The sequence below is a fragment of the Daphnia carinata genome, chromosome 7 (genome assembly GCF_022539665.2).
Source record: "Daphnia carinata strain CSIRO-1 chromosome 7, CSIRO_AGI_Dcar_HiC_V3, whole genome shotgun sequence".
Taxonomy (NCBI): domain Eukaryota; kingdom Metazoa; phylum Arthropoda; class Branchiopoda; order Diplostraca; family Daphniidae; genus Daphnia; species Daphnia carinata.
In genome coordinates, this window is record NC_081337.1 from 9,313,395 (window position 1) to 9,325,397 (window position 12,003).

Consider the following 12,003-nt stretch of genomic DNA (forward strand, 5'->3'; position numbering starts at 1 on the left):
AATAGTGCAACAAGCAATTCGCTTGCTGTGCTTCGTGATTTCAACGAACGAATCCTTAAGGCTTTCGGGTTTGGCTCTTTTTGGTGGAGCAACATTTTTAAAAAATATGTTCGTTAAGCTTACGAATGGATTCCCAATAACCGTAAATAACTAAACAAGGGAGATGATCATTTGTCTTTCTTGATTGTCTTGGGAATAGTATACACTTAAAAAGGTCTTGGTAGTTTATAGTTTCACATTGTCTATAAAATTTATAACTGATCAACTTTTCTTGGTTTACTAGGTTTTAAATGCCGATAGTCGATATTTGGTTATCGAAAACGTAAAGGTAACTATCTATTTATCTTTCTACAGCCATTTATTGTATGACGTTCAGGAAATTGAAATAAAATGATATGTAAGTGGGATGTGTACGAATTGCTTATCGGCTTTCAAGTAAAAAATTAGTACCCCTAACATTCATTTATCAGGTGAGTTTGTTTCTTTATTTAAGTCTTTCAGAGCTTTTGCTTAAACGTGAAAAGTAATCCCATACTACGCGGTATACAGATCGATCACGGTTATCTGAAAAGGGATTTGATTGCTTCATATATTGAAGTCTGATGGTAAGTATAGTAGACAAGAGGAATCTTTTCCTTAAATCTCACGGTAAGTTAAAATCTTATGTAATAGAAAAGGATTATTTTGAAGGTAAGTGAGTGTTGCAAGCTAAAATGCAGAATATGTGGTTTTCTATTATAGGCGAATTTTTGTTTATGCCATGGTGACGTGGAAGTAGATGGGATATAATTTTGAGAATTAAAAAATATAGAAAAGATAAAAAAGAAACTGAATGAAGAAAATTAAACGAGCATAATTTGTAATTACCGAAGTCCATAAAATCGGAATCGTCGGGGAAATATCGCGAATTTTTACATCGTTCGTTTTCCCCGCATAAAATTTGTGAGGCGCCGTTTTTCGAACACTTGGTAAAAAAGCTTGTAGTTAAACACGATAATACTGTCGATCAGGAATGTGTAGTAAAAGTAGCCCAGAAGGCTAAAAGTATAATTGCTTAGAGAAGCAGACTACGTTTCGGATTGTTTACTTTGTAGTCTTGGGAGAAAGTAACCTACTGGTGAACGCTACTAATCCTAGTATAGTATTTAGATTTCAACGTCCAAAAGTTCAGTTATGTCGTGTTTTTAAATAGGTAGATGTATCAGTATGGACGATTGGTATCTTCAACGTCATGGTCATGCAGAGTGCAGATATCATTTAAATATACTCCTAGGCACCCGAGAAAAAGTGAGTTTGAACTACTATAAGCTAAATAACAATTTAGTGATTGCGTGACTTACAAGCAGTATTTCTCTTAAACAGCTAACAATCGGACGGAAGGCGGGAGGGGCTGTGGACATTGTGTGTAATGGCAAGACAGTGTCTCGAGAACATTGTGTTTTAAGATATGTGAACAACTGTTGGACAATTGAAGACCTGAAGGTATGTAAATTAGTTGTTCCATCCCAGTATCATAACTGAATTTTTTTCATAGAGTCTGAATGGAGTTTACTTGAACAAAAGTAGAATTCCAGCAAATACACCTACTTCCATGCCCGAAGGATGTGTTTTAGGAGTTGGAGCAGTTGATATTTCAGAATTAGACTACTATGTTTTTGACGTCTTGAAAACTACTGTAAAAAATGAAAGTGAGGTATTTGTAGTAATTATTACAATGTTATTAATTTCAAAGGAGTAACAGGAAGGATTTACAAATGTAGGGTGATGATGCTGTTAAAATTGTTGAATTACCTATTCCTGCTGCCATCACTGGTACTACTACATGTGATCCCCTAGAAGAATCATCGTCTAAAGCTGGTTCTCCCTCTGAAGGTAGCACTGTTGTCAAGATAAATCAGGTTTCAATTACCCAGGAGCAAAGCATAAAAAATAACAATTCATGTAGATTAACTAGCCTATCATACAATGATTTATTAGAGACTAGACGAGAGTAGGTACTCGTCGTGTTTTCTGATTATTCTGTGTTTTTTTTACAGGAGAACCGAATCTTCTGGGAAATTCTGTTGATAGACAAAACAATAATGTTGTAGTACCAAGCGTGTCTGGGCTAGTGGGAAATGCTCAGAAGGATTCTACAAAATGTTCTTTGGAAGAATTGCCTAGGAAACAGCTAGTTATGTCAGGTATAGCTTCCCAATCTCTCAATACCATTAAAGAAGATACACTATATATGCCTTCAATATTTCTTGGCATCGATTGATTCCTATCAAACAAAGATTTATTGTCACGTTACTCATAGAGAAGCCTTTTTCATCGGAAGAAGTATTGCCTGCAAAAAAGCTATCCGTTGTAGCTGAAAAACATTCTACCCATTTAGATCCACCTCCCCAAGGAGGTATTTCAGAATATTGTAATATCAATTTTGACTTCGTTTTTATTGAGCATTCTTCTACTTTTTCCTAGAGCCCGAGAAAGAATTTCAAGTACGTAACCGATATGGCGACTCCGAGGCCTCTTCTGCCGTACCAAATTCAAGACACCCGTCTTTGGACGATGTGAAACTAAAATTGGCATGTAAAGTAGTAATCGAAGGATTGCCAAAACATTTCACAATTTCTGGTACCAATGGCACTTGGAAAGCACACATGAAAAAGCGTATAAAAGGCAAAAGGCGTGTGTTGCGATGTATTTCGGATTCAGATTCAGAAGGTGAAGAAATACTTCAGAACGGCAATCATCTCTCGAAAATTCCCTGTGCGAAAGCTGAGTTGAAAGGAAAAGGGTTGAAAGATGTCGTTAAGCCTGAAGAGCCTAAGTCGAGCCTTGATGACTATAGTGACGAGGATAGGGCCATACCATCACCAATACCTTCTACATCCAATGCATCTTCAGATCACTCAGTTACCAAATCGAAATTTGTTGTAGAAAAGCTTTCTAGCGGTCTAGAAGCGGAGGAGAAGGTGGTTTCTGATGACAGTGGCACTAAACGTAGGATGTCGCCTGCTCCATCGATGCTAGTTGAAAATGTCGAAGAGTTTGTGGGCGACTGTGAAATTTTGAAGGTGGGCACTGCTGATTTACATCGTGCCCATCATTATCCAGATTCCGATGATGACGTAATTATTTTAAGTTCCGGTGATGAAGAAACATTTTCTTCCCAAACCCGCTTCAAACTCGAACCCATTGATGTTCCAGAACCTTCTTCTGCTACTCATGATGCCGCAAAACCGTTGGAGACAAATGAAAATGTCACATCAAATTCGTTGGATGAAGAAGACGATCGATTCTTTCCTGAGCTGTCCCAAGCGTTCTTAAATGAAATCGCGCAGGAAGAATCCGATGAGGAAGAAACGAATTTGTCCAGAAAAATTAGTGAAAGAGGAACTGATGTGGACAAACTGAATAGTTTAGTCAAATCTGGGCGTTTTACCCCAAAAGGCAAAACAACCCTCCCAACAGAACCTCTTACTTTGCATAATCCTCCTAGAGGACGCTTTACCCTTGCAACTGCAGGTACGTCTGCGAGAAGAGAATCAGAAAACCAGTCAGAGCCAGAAGAAACTGATGATCAACGGAAGAAATCAGTCGCATCAAATGTTGTAACACCGCGGATAGCCAAGATAATACCAATTAGACCGCAGGTCTCCCGTAAGAGGAAGCAAACAAATGGCATTGCTTCAGTTCGAGAGAAAATGTGCAAAGAGCAGGGTATGGAGAGTTATGTACGTTGTGTACATGAGGCAACGAAGAAGACGGATGATAGGCCATCAACTAGTAGTCTACCAATTCAAGTTCCACGAAAGAAAATCTTGCCATCTAAATCGCGTATTGAAGTACCAAAAGCGCCAAAATCATCTACTGCAAACCCAGTGAAGGTATTTTTGTTGAAACTATTTTCTTTCTCTTTCTTTTTTGTACTGTTCTTCTATAATAGGCTAAAGTTACGAAAAAGTCCCGAGGAGACATGTTTTTGAAGGACCTTGTCGGTGAAGAGCAAATGTCTAAAGAATGTGCAAAGAAAGGTTCTACTTCTGCATTAGCAGGCTTCTGCATACCAAAGCTATCGAAATCAACGGTTGAACCGTCTTCCAATGGCCAAGAAGCATCTCCTTCCCCAGGTACATCGGCACAGAAAAGGAAGCATCCTGACCGTGATGAAGATAGATTGAATGAAGCCGAAGCGAATGTTTTCGATGAATCTACATCCGTCTCATATGCCTTCAAGAAACCTCAAAAACGAGTAGCCCGACGAACTAGTTGTGATGGAGACGATAGAAATGGAGGATCGTTATCTTCCAAGTTCCCCAACAGACGGCATGACAGACCCAGAGACGAAGCCTTACCTCTTGGAAAGAACAAAAAGTGGGGTCCTCCTAATGGGATTAAAAACGTGCGTCGAGAAGATGTGGCATCAAGACTTGCTGGTAATCGAGAACCTACATCAAATTCACGAGCGCCAGATTGTCAACAGAGTAACCGCGAAGAAGCTGGATCGCCAGCTCAACACGATGAAACTATTCAACTTCCTATGCCGGGTAAGTTTGATTTTTCTTTTATGTTTGCTGACATGCGATACCTTAATTGTACTTAACATTAGTTGATGATGTTTCAGATTGCGAAAAAAGAATACGTTCTTTAAGTCTGTCTGCATTAGAAAACGGTAATCGTGGTATTTTGAGATATCATGGCTGGAATAACGAGTCAAAGGTGAGGAAAAAGGTCTCGATTGTGGAAGCAAACAATAAAGTTTACGAAATTGAGGCCCGACCACCAACTCCGCCACTCCCAGCAAGAACACCTGTCCGTCCTGTTGATTATACGGCGCTAACACACGATATACTGTACAGAATTTGTTGCTGGAACTATAATTGGATTGCGGTAACAGATTTTCTATTTACAAATGATAATATGTAATTTAATTGCGTCATGAACTGAACAGCAACAAAAGCTCCAACAACAACAGAAGAATGATGAACCACCTCCGTTGCTGGCGGCAGCAAATAGGGAAAATGGTCAAACTCTTCCTGCGTTGACTTTACTTCCAGTGGTGTCAGCCTATGACAGTCTCGAGGCTTACTACACCATCTTCCAGTCACTCATGTTCCATGAGACATGGGCCATTCTTTGCAAAGACATGGAAGGCAGTGTACCGGCTCCTATCAGAGTATTGGTTTGTTCCAAACCTAAGTCATGCAATGGCTTCGCTTTTTTACGGTGTGAAGCTTTAGCGGCAACGAGGATAAATGAGAAAGATCTCGTAGCTATAAGCGTTCCTATCACACCACAAAAGCCCCCAGCAAAATATTTTGGTGTTGTTGACCAGCTAGTGTTCAGGAACTGGCGAAAAGACGACACTGATCCACGCCTGCTGGAATCATGCAGACGGCCGAATGAAACTTACATGAGAATGTCTTTTGTCCTTTTGGTGAAGCTTTCAAACGTTCCCAAGGAATTAGACAAAATCTACACTATCACAAAAATAACGCGCTTAAGCACCGTGCTCAAACAGTTTATCCTAAATGCTGATTTGGCTCGGTCACCACTTTGCGACGTTATTCTCCATCCAAGTGATTTCTCAGACGCGTTCAAGTTGGATACAGTTGATATTGAAGGAAAGAATGACTTGTTAAATTCAGTTCAGCACAAAGCTGTGGAATCAATTACTAAAACAATAGTTTGCGCATCGGACCGCGAACCTAAAGTTGCCCTTTTACAGGGTCCTCCAGGTTAATAATTTCATGGTGTTTATTCTGAACTTAATTTAAAATATGACTTTCAGGTACCGGCAAATCGCACGTCATCGTCGAATTGATTTCGCGGATGTTGTATATGCATTACGAGAAGACCAACAAGTATCCACGCATATTGGTTTGTGCCCCTTCAAACAACGCAGTTGATGAAATAGCTGCGCGCCTTATGCGTGTTCGTGATGCTAGAAAAAGCAGTTATCATAGTGAGTACTGGATTGTTGAAGTACCAGAAGTAACTAACTAAATGTTGTTTTTCGTAGTTGTTCGAGTCGGGGTTACAACGTCAATGCATCCAAGCGTTGCAAAAATCTCGTTGGAAGAATTAACAAAGAAACGTCAACAAAAAATTGTGGATACAAACCAATCCCCGGAAAGCTGCAAACTTCGTACGTTGTCAGATGAACGCGGTGTTCTACGAAGAAAGAAGACAACCTTAATTGCTTCGATTGATGCCGCTAACAAAAATGGTCAATCTGATGAAGCGCGAATGCATGCAAGAAAGCTAGAGCAATTAGAAAGTCAAATCGAAGGAGTTGACGGGTCCTTACACGAATGCAGGAAGAATCACTACAACTATTTCAACTCTGAAAAAATGCGTTCCCAAATGAAAAAAGAGGTTATATTGGGCTCTCAAGTAATCTTTTCAACGTTAAACTCCTGCCGCAGCAGAGATATGGAAAACTTGTTCGTCCAGTAATGAGTTCTTTTACTTATAATTCTCAATGGTTGCAGGGTTTTAACTACTTGGTCTTATTGAATTTTTCCAAATGGTATTTTAGAAATCGAAATGGGCCAGCATTCCTTTGTTGTATAATAGACGAAGCTTCCCAGTGCACAGAACCTGAATCACTCACACCACTTGTATTTGGCATCAGCAAGTTGGTTTTAATTGGCGATCCAGACCAACTACCAGCTACTGTTACATCTCAGGTATGTTCACAAAAGTATCCAAGTGCGACGTTTTTACCAAAAATAGATTTGTTCTCTTTATTTATAATAAATATGTATGAATGTATCTAATGTATTCATTGAACAGTATGCTGCACGACATCGATTTGATCAGTCACTCTTCAACCGTTTTTATTCGTCGCGATCATCAACCAATTCGGAAGAAGAGGGTGTTCTTATGTTGAATACGCAATATCGGATGGCACCGTCAATCTGCGAGTGGCCTTCCAAATATTTTTACGGCGGTAAACTAGTAACAGCTGAAAACCTTCCGAGAACAGGACCTTGTTACGATTACAGGTATATCCATCTACATATAACTTACTGTTATCTTATACTTTATTTATTCCTTTGTAATAACAATTTCTTTTTCAAGGGCGTTGAACGTGATTGATGGTTTAGAAATTCTTGAAGATCAAAGTTATAAGAACGAGAAAGAAGCGCTGCTGGTGGCTAAAGTTGTACTGTTGATTTTGAATTCCCCATCTGCGCGTGGAAAATCTGTTGGTGTCATCACCTTTTATAGGAGTCAACAGCAATGCATTCAGAAAAAAATCGTAGAAGAGGCCAACCACTTACAGTAAGTTATTTTCCGTATTTAGAATTTTTTATTGTTTTCCAACAGTGAATCTAGATCATCTACGGTTGCCTATATTCGCAGGTGTACTAGAGAAATCGAAAGGGTGGAGGTGAACACCGTCGATAGTTTCCAAGGTCGAGAGAAAGATATTGTGATAGTGTCATGCGTTAGGGCGAGGGAACCAAGACACATCTCCGGAGATATAGGTTTCGTCAGCTCGTTACAGCGACTAAATGTTGCTTTGACTCGTGCTAAAGAATCACTTGTTGTTTGCGGCCATTTCCAAACACTGCAAATGAATGAAACTTGGAGGGACCTCATTAGCAATGCTCAGGGCCGCGAAGTAGCCCATGTCGTCACAAGTGATTACACTTCTGCTAACCTTAGCCCATTAGTCATGCGCCCGGAACATAAGGTGTAGTGTTCTTTCCGTTTTTTCGCCATGGCCTTCTACATTTGTGTACAGCAGAAGTAATTTTCAACCATTTTCATTCTTCATTTCTGCCATCATTTGTGTGTACAGTCCGTTTTTTTAGGGGAATTGTTATTATCGTCTCCAGTTTCATAGCTTAATTTTCATCGTTTTGCTATTTAAACTTCCTACCTTTAATGTGATCTAAAAGATTCGGAAATACAAAACATGTAAAAAGCTCCTTTCCTAAAGGGTGCGGCACCGCCCTCGCAATTTCGCGTCAGGACATTTCCCTATTTCTTAAACCTATCCTTAATGCGAACGAAACGGATTTTTGTTTATTAAAGTAACGCAACAGACAGGCTTCTGTTAAAGCGCCCGGAAACAAAAAAAAAAGAGTTGTCGAGCTTAAGTCTTGCCTTAAAGGAATAAGCAAGACTAAGTTTCATAGCGAATGGGCGATTTGATTTATCATTGAATCGGTTTTAACCAAAACTGGATGCAAGAAAAAAAAAGTAGTACAGTAGCTCATTCGTTTAGGCGCAATAGAGAAAAAAATGTACATATGGCACTTGTCATAAATTTAGGTGGTGGTACTGCAGCAACAGTCGTCAGATGGTAATTTCTTCATTCCTACACGGTAGCTTTTTATTTAATGTCTTAAAGGCCTGTCCTTTATACTTTTTACTAGAAACTCAATCTTCTTTTACGACTGCGACAGGAATGATGTATAAATCCGTTTACATCACGTTATGAAATTTCTTTGCAACCTTGTCAGCCATATGCATTCCTTGCATACCGTAGCAGACTACGTTTATTGTGTTATTTAATCGACTACTATGTGATTCGTCTTTGCGGCCTTCGTTTTACTTTCCTACTTCACGTGAGTAATCTCCTTGTGCATTTTTATGAGATAAGCAATAAAAGCATTAATATTATAAGTATATATTATTAGTATATATTATTAGTATATATTTTAAGTAATTATAAGCAAAAATTATAACGAGAGAAGCCTTGAAAAGAAACTTCAAAACTGTGACTGTGTAGCGCCAAATGTTGGCGAATTGTGATGTTGCATGATTATGTACGCCCTTTTTCGTGGTTTTAACAAAAGATAGATTACAATGAAAGTATGGCGAAACCCAACCAGCTTCTTGCTGAATTATAAACGTTACTCTGTTTACGCCCACCCTGTGGCGCCAAATTTGTGGCTGTAAGTTTCTGTTTTGGAGAAAGCGAAACAAGTGATGTCTAAATTTAAAAAAAAAAGTTATTTTTCAATTTTTCGTCTTTGGAAAGCCCAATATTTGCTTAAGGGTTTTGTATTTCAGCCGATGTTTAAACAGGACATTTTTTTCAATTATAGTGAGCACCAAAGACAAGTAAGTTTATGTGTACAGCGACTAAATGTTAAGTTGCTGTCGTGCAGAACATCTGCTACGAGTAGTAGAAATATGAATAGCATTAGGCCTTCGTCTTGGTAATAAGAAAATACTTATTCAAGCATATTCCCTGCATACTTTCTAGTTCAGCCAGACTTTTAATGGCAGCCCAAGTCCAATTGTCTTCAGTATGGTAATGCGCGTCAGATGGCCACAAACAATTCTTCCTGTATACTTTTTCTCTTAATATAACTAGGATAAATAGAACTCGCATTCCCACGGTTCATATTATGTCAGAGAATCGATATCTCTTTCACTTGAAATCGACTACCATCACCACAAATTCTCTGAACAATCAGTACAATTGCGAAAGCTAAATATTCACTATCGGTAAGAAAAAAAAATAACAATGCAGGTGTAGGGAGTAAAAAGTTTCATACTATACTGTCAAACCGCAGACGAAAGAGCCTATATATGGGAGAGCAGAAATGCGATTGACGAATCAGTCTCTTTCGGTGTCTATTCGACGTGTACAACTCTCGCATTTTTCCTCGTGTCTTTTAACATTGAAAGTTTTCACTTCCACATCTTCAATTACATCAGCCATTACATAGAAATTAACCGGTCGCTGAAAAATGGCAGTTATTCAGCTAGTAAGTCATGAATAATATTTGTTATTACATTAGTTTAGTACACTAATCTTTGTTACACAATGTTTTCATTTTAGCTTCAATTACTGCTCACCCTGCACCTTTTAATGATTGTGTCAGCGGGAACGAATGTCAACAGACAATTGGATATTCCCGCCTTTCAATCATTCTTGTAATCACTTTAATGTACTTTAAAATCGGCTACCAATTAATTAATGCTTTTTACAGTTCGCAAGCTTCATCGCAACGCTCAAAGGATGACGTTAAAACGAAAATCAATACCGGATCTGTTGTTTCAAGTGAACTTGAAGGTCCGCCCGTTAGCTCAGAAGTCGGAGTTAATGACACACTGGCAAACAACGAGAACCTCATTCCGATACGTGATTCTAAATCTGGAACAGAAGTGAACCATGTAAATGTTCCAAGAATTACGGAATTAAGGAACGTGTCAGGATATCAGCAACCATCATCCAGTTTGATTAAAGGGGGATTCTCTCCTTCTTTACCTATCCCATCGACAGTACTAGAGAAGAAGGGACAGGATTTTGAATTTAAACCCATGCTCAATAGCAGCTCTCACGGATCCACTCTGGTACTTCTAGTTTTAATTAACGACGCATTGTTGAAACTAATTTTTGTGTTTAGCTTAACAATGCCAGAGTTGGCGGAACCCCGAACCAATACACCGCTTTTGGCGGAAAATCAGGCCAGTTCTTTCACCTTTTAGGTTAGCTATCACCAGCTAGTTAACGCACTTTATTTTGACTTACAGAACTCATACGACTTCGACCGGACCAACCTATCTCAGTTAAATCTTCAAATTTTCGTGCAATTTCGTCCAGGAATCATCCGACCACTTCTTCCGTCACCCAGTCCAGCAAAGTGGCGTCAACCCGCGCAATATCAAACCACAAATACGTTAACACCCATACAGTGCCTGCCAAAACAGTGAATTATAACGATTGGATTCCGATAAGTCCACCTATACAATTAACAGTAACTTCATTGAACTCTCAAACGGTGACTAATAAACCACCTAGTTCAAAAGGGCTGCTTCAGTCTACAACTAGCAGTCCGAGCACTACAACGCTTAAAAGAGGTAAACTAACAAATTTGCATTTCTTTTAGTTACACAGCCCTAACATTTATTTCTCACGTAATTTACTTTTTGAACTAGAAGAAGAATACAAAATTGAAGAAACAGAGAACAAAACAAAAGAAAAAGTACAATTTGGAAGTTCACCAGTGACGGCCTCGAATGGAGATGTTCGGGAAGTGGATAACGACAGCAATCCTAGTTTCTTAAGAGGATTTAGCTTCAAAAAGCCTAGTACACCTTTGTACGGACAAGTACTCTACCCACCTCGGGTATACACTGTTAAATTTTTGGTGTGACGATTCTGTTTGATCGATACAATTTTACCTAGAAATACGCTCCAGCAAAACGCCCAATAACCAAGTATGCCTCCAAAATTCCAGTCGTTTCAGTACCGCCCAAAAATGTCGGCGAAATCATTGCTGGAGGAGCAGGTAAATTTACCCCGTTGATTTGTTGGAACGCGTTCGCCGAAAGCAGCTTATTTCATGTTTTTGCTAAATAGGTGCACAGCCGCCAATTCAACCCGTGCATCAACCCGTGCACCAGTATAACCCCCCGCCAGGCCAACGGCCATTTAAACCTCTGGTTAATGTACCTCATACAACTATGAATAGCGGTTACGGGTTATCGGAAAATAGCCTAAACGGAAATGGTGGTGTCGTAAGTAATCATTTATAAATTTTTTAAAAACTTCTATTCAACTAACCGTGACTTTTCATCGCTCATTTGGTGCTTCGTTCTGTGAAGAAAGAAGTTACCAATGTAGGTTTTGCGAATCCATTTCAGCCGATAAAAACCAATAGTAGCCCAGAACTTCCCACCTTAAGACAGTTCAGCGGTCCAGTCAACGGCAATCCTCCGCACTCGCCCATTCAGACGAACTTTGACGATGGTTATGTTGACGGTAACTATAAAAAGCTAAGTTTCTTTTTAGATAATCTTCATTGTTTATCTCTTAACGTAGATGTTGGTACAGTCAGCTCATTCAGCTACTTTCGCAACCTGGAATCTGAAATATCTGGGCCCAAAGGTTTTGACAATGCTTTCAGCATTCATGCCGGACGGAACATAGCGAAGGAATTCAATAAAAATATGTTCGATCATACTGGCTTTCCTGGTAATGGTCAAAGCGCCAAAAGCAATAAGAACCATGGGATAAGCGGAGGAAAGTACTAACTTTTC

At 39.2% G+C, this 12,003-nt stretch overlaps 2 protein-coding genes across 8 annotated transcripts; both read left to right on the forward strand.

Annotated features, from left to right (window-relative positions):
* Positions 1 to 283: 283 nt before the first annotated feature.
* Positions 284 to 7,931, forward strand: LOC130689698 (uncharacterized). Of its 4 annotated transcripts, none has more exons than XM_057512640.2 (17): positions 284 to 328; positions 1,193 to 1,287; positions 1,363 to 1,482; positions 1,535 to 1,693; positions 1,761 to 1,872; positions 2,037 to 2,183; positions 2,300 to 2,395; positions 2,464 to 3,875; positions 3,935 to 4,535; positions 4,598 to 4,878; positions 4,940 to 5,726; positions 5,780 to 5,953; positions 6,011 to 6,443; positions 6,530 to 6,680; positions 6,787 to 6,998; positions 7,075 to 7,278; positions 7,360 to 7,931. In XM_057512640.2, exons 2-17 carry the CDS (start codon positions 1,207 to 1,209, stop codon positions 7,697 to 7,699), a joined length of 5,310 nt encoding a protein of 1,769 aa, XP_057368623.1. In that variant the 5' UTR covers positions 284 to 328; positions 1,193 to 1,206; the 3' UTR covers positions 7,700 to 7,931. The 4 variants fall into 4 exon arrangements, with proteins under 4 accessions (XP_057368623.1, XP_059352059.1, XP_059352057.1 ...); XM_059496076.1 differs by having other exon boundaries at positions 310 to 328; positions 1,197 to 1,287; XM_059496074.1 differs by lacking the exon at positions 284 to 328 and having other exon boundaries at positions 1,132 to 1,287.
* Positions 7,932 to 8,556: 625 nt separating this feature from the next.
* LOC130689939 (uncharacterized) lies at positions 8,557 to 12,003 on the forward strand. 4 transcript variants are annotated; one of them, XM_057512886.2, is made up of 12 exons: positions 8,557 to 8,573; positions 9,218 to 9,265; positions 9,329 to 9,725; positions 9,800 to 9,894; positions 9,951 to 10,314; positions 10,368 to 10,428; positions 10,495 to 10,821; positions 10,900 to 11,090; positions 11,150 to 11,252; positions 11,324 to 11,481; positions 11,569 to 11,725; positions 11,786 to 12,003. In XM_057512886.2, the coding sequence occupies exons 3-12, from the start codon at positions 9,708 to 9,710 to the stop codon at positions 11,995 to 11,997; spliced, it is 1,686 nt and encodes a 561-aa protein (XP_057368869.1). In that variant the 5' UTR covers positions 8,557 to 8,573; positions 9,218 to 9,265; positions 9,329 to 9,707; the 3' UTR covers positions 11,998 to 12,003. The 4 variants fall into 4 exon arrangements, with proteins under 4 accessions (XP_057368869.1, XP_057368886.1, XP_057368860.1 ...); XM_057512877.2 differs by lacking the exon at positions 8,557 to 8,573 and having other exon boundaries at positions 8,728 to 9,462; positions 9,531 to 9,725; XM_057512895.2 differs by lacking the exon at positions 8,557 to 8,573 and having other exon boundaries at positions 8,728 to 9,265.

What these genes read in the sequence shown, in the direction of transcription:
- LOC130689698 (XM_057512640.2), top strand. Translation starts at nt 1,207, where the DNA reads ATGGACGATTGGTATCTTCAACGTCATGGTCATGCAGAGTGCAGATAT. An exon ending in CTACTGCAAACCCAGTGAAG is followed by an intron (nt 3,876 to 3,934) that starts GTATTTTTGTTG and finishes CTTCTATAATAG; the next exon opens with GCTAAAGTTACGAAAAAGTC. An exon ending in CCTTTTACAGGGTCCTCCAG is followed by an intron (nt 5,727 to 5,779) that starts GTTAATAATTTC and finishes TATGACTTTCAG; the next exon opens with GTACCGGCAAATCGCACGTC.
- LOC130689939 (XM_057512886.2), top strand. An exon ending in AAGTACTCTACCCACCTCGG is followed by an intron (nt 11,091 to 11,149) that starts GTATACACTGTT and finishes AATTTTACCTAG; the next exon opens with AAATACGCTCCAGCAAAACG. An exon ending in TAAACGGAAATGGTGGTGTC is followed by an intron (nt 11,482 to 11,568) that starts GTAAGTAATCAT and finishes CGTTCTGTGAAG; the next exon opens with AAAGAAGTTACCAATGTAGG.